The sequence below is a fragment of the Protopterus annectens genome, chromosome 2.part2, assembly GCF_019279795.1.
Source record: "Protopterus annectens isolate FY-2018-M chromosome 2.part2, PAN1.0, whole genome shotgun sequence".
Taxonomy (NCBI): domain Eukaryota; kingdom Metazoa; phylum Chordata; order Ceratodontiformes; family Protopteridae; genus Protopterus; species Protopterus annectens.
This window is the reverse complement of record NC_056730.1, coordinates 1,129,648,228-1,129,666,482: the sequence shown is the minus strand read 5'-3', so window position 1 is coordinate 1,129,666,482 and position 18,255 is coordinate 1,129,648,228. Positions and strand designations below refer to the sequence as shown.

Sequence of the window (18,255 nt, the reverse complement as noted above, 5' to 3'; positions counted from 1 at the left end):
GACTTCATCAGATACAATTCTAACGATCCATTACACCTTTTATACTAACTTATTAACTAATTAACTCATTAAAACAACCTCTATTATTCAAACTAACAAATCCAATTCCTGATTCGCTCATGAATATTCATTAGTTTAATGAATATTAAACGTGTATTCTTCAAAACCTTTCATTTAATTAAAAAAATATTAATAGTTTGTTGATTATCAAATGAAAAATATGTATTAAAAACTGAATTTTATGAATAAATATAAATAAAATAAGATAAAAAGCTGTGTATATATATTTTTCCTTAACATTATCACGATGTGATAATATATGTTCATTACGTAAGGCTCCCTTCTAGTGTGAAAAGCAGGAATTTCATTCCAACCAAATGTTCAATATTACCTAATCTATTTCCAGATTCCAATGAGTGTGTGACTACCTATATAAATTGAAGTTAGGGAATAAGTTAAAGACTTAATAATACTAAATAATTTAAATAATTTAATCTACTAATGGTGATGTCACGATAATCTATATTAAAAAATATATTAATAATAAATAATTTTTAAAATTGTTAATAAATAATGTAATAAATAGTATATATATATATATATATATATATATATATATATATATATATATATATATAAATATATAAATAAGTGAATAAGTTACCTTTCCTTATTTGAATTCATACTTTATTATATTTTAACTTTAATAAGGGTCCAATAGAGATGGTTTCATTAAGGCCAGGTTTTCTACTGGCACTTTCCAATTTTTCTTCCCATGGACCCCCTCTAAAATCTGGTTTTACTTGTTCTAAAACAAAGAATAAATATTCAGCTCCTACACAACATTTACAGTGTTTATAAAGTGCGTTTGTATCCTTAGCCTTACTAATATCGTATAAATGTTCGTAAATACGCCTTCTAAAGACCCTCTCAGTCTTGCCAACATAAAATGCATGACAAAGTTGGCAAATAGATATATAAACCACTCCTTGACTATTACAATTATATATATCTTTATTTCTTATATATTTATTTCTACTTTCTATAAATACTTCATGTTTATTCATAACATACGAACATTGGGAACATTTTCCACATTTGAATGTTCCTATTCTATTATTAAATTCGTTTTTATGAGTTATAGTCCTTTCTAATTTACTTCTAATATTTGGTGGGTTCCTAAATGTAATATGTGGTTCTATCTTTTTAATTTCTTCCATATCAGATAATGCTAGGAATTTCTCCCATTCTTTCTTAAATATACCTTTTATATTTTTGTTGAAACTATTAAATTCAACCACAAGTCTCTTTTTATAGATTTCCTCAGTCTCACCACAATTACCATTGGAGCCACCAATATTTCCACTTTCCACTTGACCTTTTATAGGTTGAAATTTAGTCTCCCAATCTCTACTTCCTTTCTAATTTCTGTAACAAATTCCTTTGGGTATCCTCTCTCTAAGAACATATATTCTAACTTATTACATTCTTCAATAAAATCCAATTCTCCAGTCGTCATCCTGGAGCCTCTCACAAACTGCCCTTTTACAATATTTTTCTTACAATGTGCAGGATGAAAATTATTGTAGTGGAGATAAGAATTGCAATATTTACTTTTTCTATATACCCTAGTTTCAAACTGATTGTTTCCCTTGAGTATTTCCACATCCAAGTAGTTAATAAATTATGTATTAATAACATATGTAAAACTCAAGAAGTTGGTAGTGGAGCTGATATAATTCATAAATTCTCAAAATATTTCTTTTCCCCCAGTCCAAAATATAACAATGTCGTCAAGAAATCTATGATAAAGTATCCAAAATTGTTTGTAAATGGAGTGCAGTACATATTTCTCCTCCCATTTGGTGAGTACAATATTGGCAAAGGTGGGAGCACATGCAGCTCCCATGGATACTCCTGATCTTTGTTGATAATATTCCCCATTAAAGGTTAGGAAATTATTCTTAAGTATTACATCCATTAATGCTGCTGTAGTAATTTTCTCTTCGTGTGTCATTTTTTCATCAGAAAATACCATATCTTCAAAATATTCCATCCCTTCTTTATGGGGAATACTAGTGAATAGATTGTAATGAAAATTAAGTATTTCTTATATATCTCTGGTGTAAGTTCTCCAAGGAAATCCCATGAATCTCTTAAAATCGTCTTGTTATTGACCCATATGTGTTTCGCCTTATAATCCACATATTTGGCTAAAGGTACTGTTTTAGCTCCCTCAGCTGTAACGATGGGTCTAAAGGGAGGGTCAATCTGATTTTTATGAATTTTGGGTATCCCAAAAATTGTGGGTACCCTTGGTTTCCTTACTTCCAAATACTTATATGTCTTGTTATCAATCACTTTCTCCATAACTAAATCTTCCAATAATAAATCTATTTTCTTATATGCCACTAACATTTCATTCCTAGATATAACTGAGTATTTATTTTCATCATTCAGTATATCATACATTTTGGCTTCATATACTGTCTTATCCATGATAACAATCCCCCTCCCTTGTCCGGTTTCATTATCCTTAGTGTGGGGTTCATTTGTAGTTCTTCCAATAACTTGAGTTCACCCTCTTTCAAGTTATGTTTATTATTCATTTTACCATTGACTTTCTCACCTTTATTCCTGATTTCTTTTTCTAAGACATTTTCAAAGTTTTTCAATTGTGGAATCAAAGGGGGATTATAAATAGAACTCCTAGTAAGCTGAGGCATACCATAATTATTCCTGTTAAAACCAGCCCTAGATGCCAACACAGATAAATTTATTTTTCTCATGAATAATTTAATATCTAAAATAGTACTCGTGACATCACCCTTTTTCACTGGGTTATACTTCAAACCCTTACTTAAAAGGCTAAAATGTACTTTATCTAAAACAACGTCACTAAAATTATATATCGTGAATCCACCATATGTACTTTTGATGTTGTTCTCAACAATAATCTCTTGTCCACTTTCATCAATACTGAATCCAGGGAATGGGGTATCTGTTAATAAAATCTCCCCCTCCCCCTTCTCCCCCCCCCCTTTTGAAAATTTCCTCTCCTATTTTGAAATTGTTGTTCATATTCTGGTTTTTGTAAGGGTGGGAATTCCTCTTCATAATCTTGTTAATTTATTATTACATCCAAGTTCTTATTATAAAACTTATTTCTGTCGTTAAAACATGCAGGTTTTGGATAACTAATGTTATCAGCATATTCCTTAAGATCTCTGTTTAACTTCCCAATCTTCCGCTGCAAGGTAGTTTCACACTTAGAATCAACATCTTGTCTTATATTGAAATATTTCTCCCTTTCCTCAGTAATACCAAAAATGAGGTCGTTTTTAATGCATAAATCAAGTTAATTGATTTCATTATCAAGCATTGTTTGTTTTCTATCATTTTCTTCAATAATTAACTGTACAATATCTAATCCACATCTATTGAACACTTTAACCAGATTTTGATGAAAAATAGACCCTATTTGAACATTATTAGGGTATTTGTGTACTCTTAGTCCCTTAGGGACTATCTCTTTAACTAAACATTCACGTAAATAACCATTTTCAATGGTTAGCGTTCTATGTTGCAGCATCAATTTGTACATTTTATCTAATTTCATAGCATATGAATCAACAACTGGACATTTGTTAACAAAATTATTGCAGTCCAAATTAAAGTGGTATTCTTTTTTCAACCACTCGTGTTGTTTTATGGTTCGGATTGATAGTACCTTGTGTTTTAGGTCAAGCCCCTCTATCAGGTAAAGCACCATTTTCTGTTGTGTTTACTCCTGCATCAAAATTAAAGCTCCCTTTTTCTTTTTGTAGCTTGACTGCTATCCGCTTCTAACGGCCCACCTCTTCTGAGTTCTCGGTCGCCTTACCAGGAAGTAAACTTCGACATAGGGGCTTGAGCAAGTCGATGAGTTCCGTGAGTTGCCCAATAAGCTTTCTGGTTTGACCCGTTTCTTCCTGTCCCTCCGAAGCCATAACCAAGTGCAATTCCGTGTAGTAATGTCTCACCACCAAAAACAACCAGAAAACCAAGTAAAACAAGTGTAGCAACTCAAAAAAAGACCAATAATCCACAAAATAGTTGCTTAAGAGACGAATACCAACACGAAGTTGCTCAAAAAGAGTAGTTTATTCCAATGCAGTCTTTAAAAACATAAACGCTCTTCGTACACCACACAATGCGTTTTCGTCCCAGTAATTAGATCCAAATCATTGGATTTGTTAGTTTGAATAATAGAGGTTGTTTTAATGAGTTAATTAGTTAATAAGTTAGTATAAAAGGTGTAATGGATCGTTAGAATTGTATCTGATGAAGTACTGGGACGAAAATGCATTGTGTGGTGTACGAAGAGCGTTAATGTTTTTAAAGACTGCATTGGAATAAACTACTCTTTTTGAGCAACTTCGTGTTGGTACTCGTCTCAAGCAACTATTTCGTGGATTGCAGAACAGAGTATACTTAAGGTAAGTAAATACTACAGTCACTTAACCACAAATAATGACAGAGACTAAAGATAAATGCCGTGGGGCTCATAATACATGTCTGTTAGCAATGGCGGCAAATAAGATCCAAGGTATGTTAGTTTGGTGGGACATAATGGGTAACAGCAAGAGCTTGCGAGTGCTAGGATCCTACAATCTGGAAGAAGTGGCCAAGTCAGTTCCGAGTATTGGATCTGGACCATCAGTTCACAGGTTCATAGGTGTTTACTAGGGTAATGACCACAGGGGCCTTTTTAAGCCTAGCCATGCAGCCTAAATCTCTGATAAGTTCTGATACCCTTGATAAATTGAGGAATGAATAAAAATGACATCATCAGATTGAATAATCCTGCTGCAACAGAAACAGTGCAAAACAGCAGTCTAAATTTGGTTGGCCTACAAAAGAAGAGAAAATGAGAAACAGGCAGTAAATATAGCGAGACGATTTTTTGAAAAAAAGGGAGATGGCATGATTTAAATTTGAGAGCTGGAGACATGGCTAGATGAATGGAGGACGGAAATCTGAAGTGAAGCAAGGTAGTAGTATCTGACTGAAATTGTCATGAACAATTGGAATCCTACCCCAGAAAACAAAAAGTAGTTACGTTTAGGAGGTATTCACAAGGGGGATGAGACAAAAGAAGTTTGAGACTGTTATAGAGAATGGCTGGGGCAGTTACTCAGGAAGGTAGTAACACACTGGCTGCCGTACATAATTGACATCTGCCTTTCACCAAGATTTTCTGTATATTCAGTTAAAGGAGTATGTCATTGGCCAAACCACAGCAGTATTTTGATGTAAATGTTAACGGCAGACTTCTGTTATGTTGTGGATGCAAACGAAACAGATAAACAGTTTTACTTCATTTTATTTTAAAATTACTTCGCTATATTTACTTTACCTCTAAGCTTCTCTGATTTGATGCTGCATTTTTACACTCCGATTCCAACCTGTTTTTTTCAGAAGTAACAGTCATATTCTCAAGAACCAACTGTCCTTTCTCCATGTTTAATACCATACAAGCCTAAGAAAGAAATTCAAAAATAATCATCAAAACTCACTGTTCCACAGTTCAGTGGTGCTTAATCATCAGCAATAAAAACAAAAATGTAACAGAGTTATATGGGTACATTTGTGCAGTAATACTCAACTTACAGACTTTTGCAGTCATGTATGGCACCAAAAAATTATCATTTTGATTGAAAACAGTGAAGTCTTATATGAATTAATGTTAGCCCCTTGCAACATAAAGTAGCAGCATAAACCCCTCAAAATAACTAGTGCTGGCATACACCCATTCACTTCTGAGTGAGATATGTATAATAACACCTGTAGTCTAAAAATAAACTACCAAGCAACACTGGATTTGTAATAAATGAGAGAGAGAAATCTTTTCAGTTTAAAACTTGTAGTAAACAGAATAAAAGTGGGAGTTCCTACTATAAAAAAAATTACCCTCCTGTAACAAATTAAAACAAAGGTAGAATTATACAGTTAGCACATCATGCAAAGTCTTTGGGAAAGTCTCCTGCAAATTACTCTTGGAGTTCTGCTGTGGTGACCCCTAACTGGGAAAAGCTGAAAGACACAACAACAACATAACACATTCTAGGCACCAACCAGCTAAAATAGAGAGATAGAGCTGTAAAATCTTTGTAAATGACAAGTTCGTCGAAAACACTTTTTTACAATGGTCTCAGTAGTAAAATTCCAGAAGCAAGCAGCAGCAATGGCCCTAATGGAATGTGACGTGATTGGGCCTTCTAAAGTCTTATAGTTACAATAAGAATTAACATGAAATGAGAATTTACACTGTTTGCTTATTCAAAAAAACTGTATGTTACAGTACTCAATTATGGACTCAAAAGTAATGTTTAAGTGGCCCTTCATGACTGTCTTTGAAATGTACAAACCTGAGCCAAACTACTGTGCACACTTAGAAATTATTTTTTTTCAAGGGTTAATTTATGAGAGGCAGACATGGGGGACATCATATATGTACGTCATCATACTGTAATGAAATAACTGAATGCAACTGTAGACATACACAGTCAGTACTGCAAGTTTACTCGTTCACCAATGCTGTTTATACAGTGCTTACATTAGTGACTAATTCAAAGTCAAATCACAGTGTTGTGAAGCTCCATATCTGCTCCGTCACCCTGTTTGCGAAAAACTGGATCAACCATCCCCGGTCTGTTGTCAGGGGTGGGTGTGTACCTGTGTGCTTGTACAACAGAGAGACAGATAGAGCACTTGTCACTGCCTGGAAAAGAACAGGAAATTATATGTATGACCTTTTTTGTCAGTTCTAATTTTCATAATCTGGGTCCCATCCTAAAGTAACTAAGCAGGCCTGCTGTTTGCCTGTCATGAAAGACAGAAAACTTATGGTCAAATTTCCTTACTTCCTTTTGTTCCTCTACACAGTTTAGCAACTGCCTCTGCACACCCTGAGTATAACACTATAATAATAAAAAAAAATAATAAAAATACCACCACCACCAATACCCACTTGGTAACCAGACAGGCCCACTGGACATACAGTCGCTCTTCAGGGATGACCCAGTAGGAATGTCTGCTTAAGTGACTTGCTCAAGGTCACAGTGTAGTCAAATGAAAGCTGAGGGAATAAAAACCCTATACACCATAGGAGCTAAAGCTCACAAACTCACCTTTTATGACAAACCAAGGATCTTTCTGCTCGCTAACCATGATTATACTTTCTGTAATCAATACAGACTATAATGTCAACATCTTTAACCTAAGAGTAAAATCATATTTAACCAAGTATCATCTTTCCCAGACTTTAACAATGAAGACAATTATGCAATAAATGACAATTATACAAAAAGACTAACACTGCCCTAAGGAATACAAATAAATCTGCTCAAGATACCACCAAAGTGTTTTCTGACATTAACTTTTGCATACCTGAATAAATATTACTAAGTATCAAACATAATGACAAATTCAACAAAAGGCAATTTGATGGCATTACAAATTCAAAGTACTACCTAAGCTTTCAAAACCACCCTAGTCAAAAAGTCTATATTAAATAAACTGTCTTTTTTCTTATCAAATCTTCAAGATCTAATTATGAATTCAGCTTGTTTACAAAGGCTGGAAAGCAACAATAAGGCCACCTTTACTTCAGGAAAAAAAATGTAAAATGCTTTGACAACCGCAAACAATTAATCACCCAGCCACAGGACACTGCAACTGTACTTACAGAAAAAATATGTGCAAACTTCCAACAAACAAAAGCATACATTATAGTTATATAGGAAAGGGGAGGCATCCTTTACTTAAGTACATAACTGTTACCACGTGTGAAATAATTAACAAAATCAAGTTCCATGGGACCAGAAAACAAACTTAATTTTTTCTGTAAAGAATCAAGTAAAACCTAACTTAGCCAAGCCAAACATATTAAGCAAAATGCTAGGATCTACACATCTCCTTGACCTATGGCGATAAGCTGTAATGGTACCAAGTTCACAAAGAAGGGTACTGAACCTAAATAACTTTAGGCCCATAATCAATGATAAAACCATGTAGAGAATCATAATGAGCCTTATTTAAAATGAGACTGTGGACCTACTTCTGTTTGTTATGGAACAGTACAGATTTTTAAGACGAAATCTTGTTTTGTGAATCCTGTTGCATTTTCGTACAGGTAACAAAAGTATCTGATGATACCGTGCATATTGCTTACCTTGAGATTGCTAACCTATTCAACACTATTTTACATAAGGGAATAACTGTTAAATTATAGGAATTAGATGTCCAAAATGACATCTATACATAAAATTCAATGGTTAAACAGTACACAAACCAGGGTGAAGCCATCACTGTCTATTCCAATGGAGGTTACCAGTGATGTCCCACAAAAGCGCTATGTTCTAGGACTTCTACTTTTTGAACACCTGCTCCCAGACATAAATGTGGGTATTGGTCTTTGAAGGACCAGATATGCTGACAACTGCAATACGGTCAACATGACCGTCACAATAAAATACAGAAAAGTGGAAGAATCCAGTGAATTACTCTGACACCATTTGAAAAATAGTTTCCACTTAAATAAATTTGATTTTCTAAATGAAAGTTTCCCCAGCCTAAACAAATTAATGATTTCAGAGGATAAAGTGTCTGTTAAGAATCAGAAAAATCCTCCATGTATGCAGACTATTTAAGGATTGATCCCAGTTTCTGAGGCAATATACCAACTGAAAGGAAACACTAACAAGATAAGTTACCACCGCAAATAAAATGGTGGTGCAGGGGCTTTAATTCCAGACAATCATAATAACGTTTGCTCTGTTTTTCTTGCTTCATATGATCAAATGGAAAAGTAAAGCATTCATCTCCCAGGCACAGCAATGAAGCAGTAGGAGGTAAAAAGTCATCAGTCAGAGCACTGTAAACTGCTGGAGAGATCCACCATAGCACAACTCCAATAAGATATGACCTGTAAAAAACTAGCTTGCCCAGCTATAGGTTCATAGGTTCATACTAGGCTATCTGCCCTGGGGCAATTATAAGCCTAGCCCGATTTTGTTTGGCTTACGCCACCCATTGATTTGAATATACTGTGCCCTTTTTGAGGTTTAGTTTGCTGTGCCTCTGTCTAATAGTGACACGGAAGTAATCCCCCGGGACAAACCTACGATCCCCCATCCACTCATCAAGATTCTTCTTGAAGAGATTCAGTGAGGTGCTCTGCCTAACATGAATTGGAATTCTGTTAAAGAGCGAAGGGAGCCTCTGGGATATGAATCTGTCCCTCCAGCAAGTTCTATTTATTTCAGTGCTGAGGTTCAAGTCCCTCGAGCGTGTGGCTCCAAGGGATTTAGATTTACTGAGGTGGAGCATGTCCATTAATTCTGGATTGGACATAGCTTTATATGTCAGGCATAGATCGCCTCGAAGTAGGCGGTATGCAACTGAGTAGAGCTGGAGTTTTTTTAACCGAGCAGCATATGGCATCTGTTTGAGTCCCTTGATCCTCTTGGTGAGGTAATTTTGGGGTCTAATTGCTACAGGTGTCTGGTAAGGTACATCCCAAAAGGGGCATTGTATTCTATGATGGGCTTGATAAGGGATGAATAAAGGGGCACGATTACCTCTCGATCTAGATGTGAATATTTTCACGATGAGGTGGGCTATGTAAAAGGTCTTTCTAACCACTTTGGCAATATGGTTGTCAAAGGAGAGATTGCTATCAACTTGGGTCCCCAGATCCCTAATTACTTTCTCTGTACTTAATGGGTTACCGCCTATGTGGTAATTTGTGGGCACATTGTTTTTGCCAAAGGGTAAGACTATACACTTTTTGGCATTTAGCTTTAGACCATGGCTCTGGCATCAGTTATCCGTCTCTGAGAGGCCTTTTTGAAGGATGTTTGTGTCAGCTGGAGAGTTGAATATGGCGCCTAGTTTGCAGTCGAATGCGAACTTGGTGAGCCATAGTCCTCCCACATTGGCCTGTACCTCTGAAAAGTATATACCGAACAAGAGCGGTCCCAGGACAGAACCTTGTGGGACGCCACTTGTGACCGGTTTCGAGTCTGACATGGCTCCAGCAACTCTCACTCTGTGGGTCCTGTCTTTGAGCCAGTTTGCGACCCATCTTGTGACATAGGGGTTTATATTTAAGCTGGATAGCTTATCTATGATGCCCGAGTGGGGTATTGTGTCAAATGCCTTTGCTAGATCCAGATAGGCTGTGTGGACTACCTTCCCTTCATCTATGGCTTTGGTGACTGTTTTGAAGAAGTCAACCAGGTTCAAAAGGCAGGATCTGCCCTTGACGAAGCCGAACTGGGTAGGATCTAGTGTCTGTAGGTCCCCAATGTCTTTGTTTATGAGCTCCATGATGATCCTCTCCATAGCCTTGCAGACTAAGCTAGTCAGACTTATGGGGCGATAGTTTCCAGGGTCCGTGGAGGCTCCACCTTTGTGGAGTGGGACCACTGTTGCTGTACGCCATTCTGTGGGCACATATCCTGTAGTGAGGCTGAGTTTGTACAGCTGTTTTATTTGAGGGATTAGCTCTTCTTGGAGTTCATGTAGGACGCAAACTGGGGCGCCATCTGGTCCCATGGAAGCAGTGTTTTTTGCTTTGGAGAGGGCAGCCTTCACCTGAGCAACTTGCTCTTTTTTGGGGGGGGGGGGGTGGAGAAGTTTGCACTGAACCTGTCTGCCAGGATATTGACGATGTCTGTGGGTTCAGTGTATTTTTTGTCGTTTAGAATCAACTCAGAACAAGTCTGGGAGTTGCATCCCAAGTTCCTAACATAACTGAAAAAAGCCTTATGATTGTCTTTAGTGTCCTGAGCAATTTTTCTCTCGAAGCTGGCCTTGGAGGATTTTATGAGGGATTGTAATTTTTTGCTAGTACTGATCAGGGATGCCTTCCCTATTAGGGATTTTGCTCTATCATGTAGTATCTTCCTCCTTCTGTTGTACAGTTTATTTATGGCTGGGGTCCACCAGACTGGACGCCTGCCTTTGGATGTTTGGGTTTTGGTTTTGTTTGGGATAGCATGATCCATGCATTCCTGGAGATGTCCGTAGAATGCGTTTATATAGGATTCTGCAGTTTGGGCAGTAGTTTCCACTGGCCCTGGGGCCTTGAAGGATTCCACTTCAGTTTTGAGAAGTGAGAAGTTCGCTTTTGAGAAGTTTTCACTGTGGTTTTCTGGGCTGTGGGTGGGGTCGGGATGTGGACATCCAGTGAAATTAATTTATGGTCTGATCTTACCAATGAGGGATATACTTCAGGTGTGGAGCATAGAGTCCCCATGTTGGTAATGATCAGGTCTAGTATGTTATCCCCTCTTGTGGGAGTGGTGACTAATTGTTCCATAGCATTTGAGTTTATAATTTCCAGGAACCTTTGGGCTAAGGTGCTGGGGCTTGAGTAGTGCTCCCAGTCTATGTTTGGGTAGTTGAAGTCGCCCAATATAATGGTGTTTGGAGAGATCTTCATGTTCTCCAATGTTTTCAGGAAAGCCGAGTGGGATTCCTGACTTTGAGAGGGTGGTCTGTAGGATGCTATAAACTGAAAAGCAGTCTTGCCCACTGTTAGTTGCACATGGATGGTCTCCGATACTTTGTGCAATGCCACTAACCTGGAGGTGTGGATATCTTTGATAAATATGGACACTCCCCCTCCTTTTGTGGTTCGGTCCAGGTTTTGGGGCCGAAAAGCATGATATGAGGTATAACCTGGTAGTGCTGGGGTGTTCTCTGGAGCCTTGAACCAGGTTTCTGTCACTGCACGGATATCGATGTTCTCCATACTGAGGAGAGCTTCGAGTGCGTGCATCTTGAGGTTAAGACGTCTGGCGTTTAGCAGCATTACCCTTAGTTTCTTGTTTCTTGTGCTGTCTATGGAGGTGGGTTTGACTTTTGAGCCTTGCCTAAAAAAGGCACTATAGGGTTGGCAAGAGCCTTTGCCAATATCCAAAAGCCCAGTGGTGACAGGTGCAAGCCGTCCCTAGCAAAGCAACGTGGCTGGTCGAGCATGTCATCCCAGGCTGACAGACACTGGATCCCCTTAGAATGACACCAAAATTTTAGCCAATTGTTAAAATCGATCATTTTGTCTTTGTACTATGGCATCATTCTAGGTGAGGGTAAGATGCTGCTCAAGGTCAGGGTCATACCGACCTGGGCTACATGATCAGAGAGCTCCTCTCTGTCTCTTTTCATGTAGTCCAGGGAGGCACGTCTCAGGTCATTCACACCAGCATGTACAATGACCGAGTCATATTTGTATTTGCTTTGGAGTGACCTGAGTGCTTGCGTTATGTGGCGGATCCTAGCGCCCGACAGGCAGCTCACTGTGACCTTCTCTTTATTCAGCCTGGTGAGCGGGACGTCAGTGTGTCTGACAATATTACAAGAGTATCAGGTGTGTTATTCAGCCTTAAAGGCTGTGGCTGCTTAGCACACTGACTTTGTGGGCTATGTGTTGCATGTTTTGTTTTGGGGTACCGTTTACTTGGATGTCTGCTTTGGAGGTCTCTGTTGCTTAGGTAGATTTTTATTTAGAGCCTCCGAGTATGTTTTTATGTATTTATGTGTTTGGTTCGCTGATGTGGTGGGACTATGTGATACTGGAATTGTGTTGTGTGAGGTTACCTTCTCCTCCTGACTGGTTTCACCAGTTTTGAGATGGGAGAGCTCAGCCTCCAGTTTGGCTATATGGTTGCATCTCTCACATATATTTGAACCTGTTTGGAGGAGGAGAGGGTTGTCCGTGTACATGAGACAGTTGTAATATTGCCTCAAAATTCCCAGATTCACCAGCTGGACTGGAGAGGAAACCATTGACTGACCTTTGGACATGCTAGAGTAATATAGGGAAACTGAATTAAGACGGACCAATAGGGGGACAAGGTAATAGTAGAGAGTATAAGAGTAAGTAGTGCTTATGGTTTAATAGTGCTAACTTCTAAGATTACTTATTTGGACCAGTGAAGGGCCTTAGAATGAGAATATGGTGTTTAAATTGAGAGAGAGCAGTTCTAAGGGAAAAAGTGGACAGCAGACTTTGTGGAGCCAGGAATAGTTTAAACCCAATTAGACTCATCAGTTAACATTCTTCTACTGAGTGAAGCTGCCACACGGCCTTGCTTGCCCTGAAGACAGACTGAAGTTTCATACTGCAAGCTGCTTCCCACTTTGAAATCGATAATGCCTCCTTGCAAACAAGGTAGAACTTTGACCTCACTTATTTATATGTCACACAACAGTTGGATTATTTCTCCTGATCAAGCAGTTTGACATGAATGCATTTACAGGTAATAAAACTGTTCAGTTCTTCTAGGGAAAGATGTAAAGCTCTCTCTTTGAAAGACCAATCCCTGCAATTAAAAGTCTAGGTGGATTCTCCAAGTGTTATCCAAGGCATCTGTCAGAAATTGAGAAGGCCTTGGGGAACATACCTAGCAATAAATTGAGATACTGCAACCATTGGATTTAGTTTAAAATTATGCTTGGCAGGACAGAAACTGACTGTTCCACTAAGTCTGTAGCTTGGCTCCAAGGGTTTAACTTTTTGAAGAGGAAAGGAGACTTTCTTCATATACATGCTTGTGTAAGAAACCACACACACACATATTATACACACATACATACAAGACGTAATGAACTCTAGAGTGCTGCAGCAAGTGTTGACATATGAGAAACTTCACGTATCTTGTCTTTGCAAATGAAAATTGTGAAAAAAACATATAAAAATAGCACTACCATAGAAAGTACAGCTTTGCAAGCAAACTTAACAGTATGAGTAGATCACTGATAAAGAAGCCTAAGCTATATGGGGCATATCCTGCCAAGTACTGGACAACTGGGCAGCTTGCAAAGCTTAAGGGGACCTTCCACATGCCCTAACCCCTGTATAGCTTGAGCAGTACAGGATAAAGAAAAGGAGGTTAGAGCCTTGCCAACTAGGTAGGGGAATGGGAAAAGAAAATATGCACACCATGCCATAAAAAGTACAGTTGTGTACTCTTACCATAAATGTAGATGTTAGAGTGCATTCATTGTTGCAGTCATTACTGTAGGGTTCTCTTGCTGGCAGGCAGACCTCGGTCGGCCAGAATCCCAAAGTCTGGGTCCGGCGTTGGCTGAAGTCTCTCCCTCCCAGACGTCAGAGCACCAGGGGTATAAGGACTCCAGCTGATGCCATCTTCTTCAGTTTTTCTTGCCCTAGATGTCAGGTGCCCAAAAAAAGGCTAACAGCATGGTCTGAAACATAAGTATGCATGAACCAAAAACCATCCCCACCATAAGTTGCAAATACACCTCAGAGGAAGAGTAATGTGTAGAAATCCAGAAAGAACTAATAGAAACAACAAGAGAGGGGATATGAGGGAGGGTAACCCAGATGGCAACAGTGAATACACTCAAACATCTACATTTATGGTAAGAGTACACAACTGTACTATGTTCATCATGTTTCACTGTTGCAGTCATTACTGTAGGGTAGAATCCCACAGCTAAGGAAGGGTGGTTGGCTATGCTACAGAAGGGGAAACTAAAAGGCCCTGCAGAACTGCAGAGGCAAAACCAGCCCTAGATTTAGAGTAGAGAGGGAGATTGTAGTGCTTAGTGAAGGTGTGCACAGAACTCCAAGTAGCAGCTTCTGAGATCTCCTTGGTAGGTACTCTGAGGAAGGCTGCTGAGGTAGCTGCAGCTCTAGTAGAATGTGTCCTAATATTACTGGGAACTTGTTTGCCATGATGAGAGTAGCAAAACCTGATACAATGGGCAATCCATTTAGAGATAGTTTGTTTTGTAATTGCCTTTCCCTGTGATGAAGTAGCAAAGGCTACAAACAATTGGTCTGTTTTTTCTGAAGGACTTGGTCCTATCCAGGTAAAAACGAAGCTGTCTGTGTATGTCTAAAGACTGCAAAATCCTCTCTCCTTTATTTTGAGGATTAGGGTAGAAGGTAGGTAAATGAATAGACTGATTCAATGCTACCCTTGAAACTACCTTAGGCATGAATGTGGGGTTCGTCCTCAAAGAAACCCTGTCCTGGTGAAAAATAATGAAAGGCTCTAGAGCCATGAGTGCTTGTAATACCGAAACTCTCCTGGCAGAGGTTATAGCTAAAAGGAGAGCCGTTTTCCATGACAAAAACTTAAATCTGTAGTAGCAGCAGGCACAAAAGGAGACAGAGTTAGTTTTTCCAAAACATAATTGAGATCCCAAGTGGGAGTGGGTGCTCTTCTAGGAGGCCTTAAATTTTTTCCCCTCTGAGATATTGTTTGAGTAAAGGATGAGAGAAGATTGGAGGATCCGTATTGTAATGTGCAGAAATAGATAAACTTGAAAACGAATGCCCAGAGTCAAGACAAGAACCCAGTTGCAGCTCCACTCAGTTTATTGGCAAAATCTCAGTACACCATTAATGCTTTTCTATTCCACATACAAAATCGCGTTTTCGTCCTGACAACATAGGACTTCATCAGATGAATACTTCCTACCCAATTGATGCTTAAATACTTTAATTAAAACCTAAAACCCAATAAAAACACACTCATCAATTTAAATTTAACAAATCACATAACTGATAAGTTCATTAATATTCATATAGACTAATGAGTTTTGTTAATCCATATAACTCATTGATGTTTTATAAAAACTAGTTACATCTCATTCTGATATGATATTTTACTTATATTCATAAAACTATTATTAAAATTATTTACTAAACCATTATTATTTTGCATTGATGTTTGTAATCAACAGTAATAGGTGAAAATAATTATCTAACGCCCTCTAGTGTACAAAGTTGTTACTACATCAAATTGTATTAGCTCTAAGTTTTAGTAGTGATGTTATGGAAAGAAAATCATTCATGCCTGGTTTCCTTCCCGCTTCTAAACTGACTTGCCACCACAACTGCCTACTTTCTAAAACATCCTCCCATGGACCCCCTCTAACATCTAATTTAATTTGTTCTAAAACAAAAAATTGGAAACTATATTCATTACAATCCTTGGTGTGCTTGTAGAGTGCATTAGTTTCCTTTGCTTTTGCCACATCATACATATGCTCATATATTCACTTTTTCAAGCCCCTCTCAGTCTTTCCAACATAAAAAGACTGACATTTTTGACAAATTGCCAGGTAAACCACTCTATTGGAATTACAATTATAAAAATCTTTACTTGTTATTGTTCTTTTTCTACTTTCCACATACACTTCACCTTTATTAATAATGTGAGGGCATTGCTGGCACCTACCACATTTGAAAGTCCCCAACTTTCTATTGCTCACTATGTTATTCTCCTTTCTTGTTCGCTCCAACATATTTTTATACTTTGAGCATTTTTGTATATTACCTTTGGTCTAATTTTTAAGACTTCATCCATGTCGGTAAGTGCTGAGAATTTGCCCCATTCCCTGGACAATATTTCCTTCATCTTATGATTTGTGGAATTAAATTCTACCACTAAACTTTTTTGAAACCCCTCTTCACTATTAATACCTTCCTTACTCACTTCATTCATACCAGAGCAATGCCCTGTTCCTATTATAGGCTTGAATCTACCTGATCTACTCTCTTCAACCTCACTTCTTATATTCCTTACAAATTCCCTAGGATAACCCCTTTCAATAAACATTTTTTCTAAGATGTTACATTCATTCCCAAAATCTAATTCACTGCTTGTCATTCTCGAACCCCTTACAAACTGCCCCTTAACTATATTTTTCTTGCAGTGTAAGGGGTGAGCACTATCAAAATGTAAAAAGGAGTTACAATAGGTTTCTTTCCTATAAACTCTACTTTCAAACTTATAATTCGTTTTGTATACTTCAACATCCAGATATTTCAAAGTTTCCAAGCCTATTGTGTATGTCAATCTCAAAAAATTAGTAGTTGAATTTCTATATTCGAAAAATTCCAAAAATATATCTTGCCCACCAGTCCAAATCATAACTATATCATCTAAAAACCTATGGTATAGAGACCAGTGTTTGTTAAACCTGGAATTTATAATAACACATTTGGACTAACAACAGGGTCATTTTGAAAGATTCTTGGGATTTTTTAAGGGGACTCAGTCCTGGTTTGTATAGTGAGGACCTTATTTTTTTTACTATTGATATAATAGACCTCTTTTCCAGTATACCATATAAAGAGGGGATGGAGTTGGTCGAAGAGAGCATTTTTCTTGATCAAAAGATGACGCAAGAAGAGAAAATAGTTACTGCTGCATTCATGGACACAGTATTAAAATATATTTTTTTGATTTTTGATGGGGAATATTACCAGCAAAAAATGGGGGTGTCCATGGGTGCAGCATGCGCACCTACATATGCTAATATAGTACTCTCGAAATGGGAAGAAAATTTTATTATAAATTCCAGGTTTAACAAACACTGGTCTCTATACCATAGGTTTTTAGATGATATAGTTATGTTTTGGACTGGTGGGCAAGATATATTTTTGGAATTTTTCGAATATATAAATTCAACTACTAGTTTTTTGAGATTCACATACACAATAGGCTTGGAAACTTTGAAATATCCGGATGTTGAAGTATACAAAAAGAATTATAAGTCTGAAAGCAGAGTTTATAGGAAAGAAACCTATTGTAACTCCTTTTTACATTTTGATAGTGCTCACCCCTTACACTGCAAGAAAAATATAGTTAAGGGGCAGTTTGTAAGAGGTTCGAGAACGACAAGCAGTGAATTAGATTTTGGGAATGAATGTAACATCTTAGAAAAAATGTTTATTGAAAGGGGCTATCCTAGGGAATTTGTAAGGAATATAAGAAGTGAGGTTGAAGAGGGTAGATCAGGTAGATTCAAGCCTATAATAGGAACAGGGCATTGCTCTGGTATGAATGAAGTGAGTAAGGAAGGTATTAATAGTGAAGAGGGGTTTCAAAAAAGTTTAGTGGTAGAATTTAATTCCACAAATCATAAGATGAAGGAAATATTGTCCAGGGAATGGGGCAAATTCTCAGCACTTACCGACATGGATGAAGTCTTAAAAATTAGACCAAAGGTAATATACAAAAATGCTCAAAGTATAAAAAATATGTTGGAGAGAACAAGAAAGAAGAATAACATAGTGAGCAATAGAAGGTTGGGGACTTTCAAATGTGGTAGGTGCCAGCAATGCCCTCACATTATTAATAAAGATGAAGTGTATGTGGAAAGTAGAAAAAGAACAATAAAAAGTAAAGATTTTTATAATTGTAATTCCAATAGAGTGGTTTA

At 37.5% G+C, this 18,255-nt stretch overlaps 1 protein-coding gene across 1 annotated transcript in view; it reads right to left on the bottom strand.

The window, feature by feature from the left end:
- Positions 1–18,255, bottom strand: part of SMC5 (structural maintenance of chromosomes 5) — a 3,018,525-nt gene that overhangs the window by 1,128,009 nt on the left and 1,872,261 nt on the right. The window contains exon 21 of the mRNA XM_044064368.1: positions 5,399–5,521. Coding sequence (XP_043920303.1) covers positions 5,399–5,521 — 123 coding nt within the window. The remainder of the gene's footprint in view (positions 1–5,398; positions 5,522–18,255) is intronic.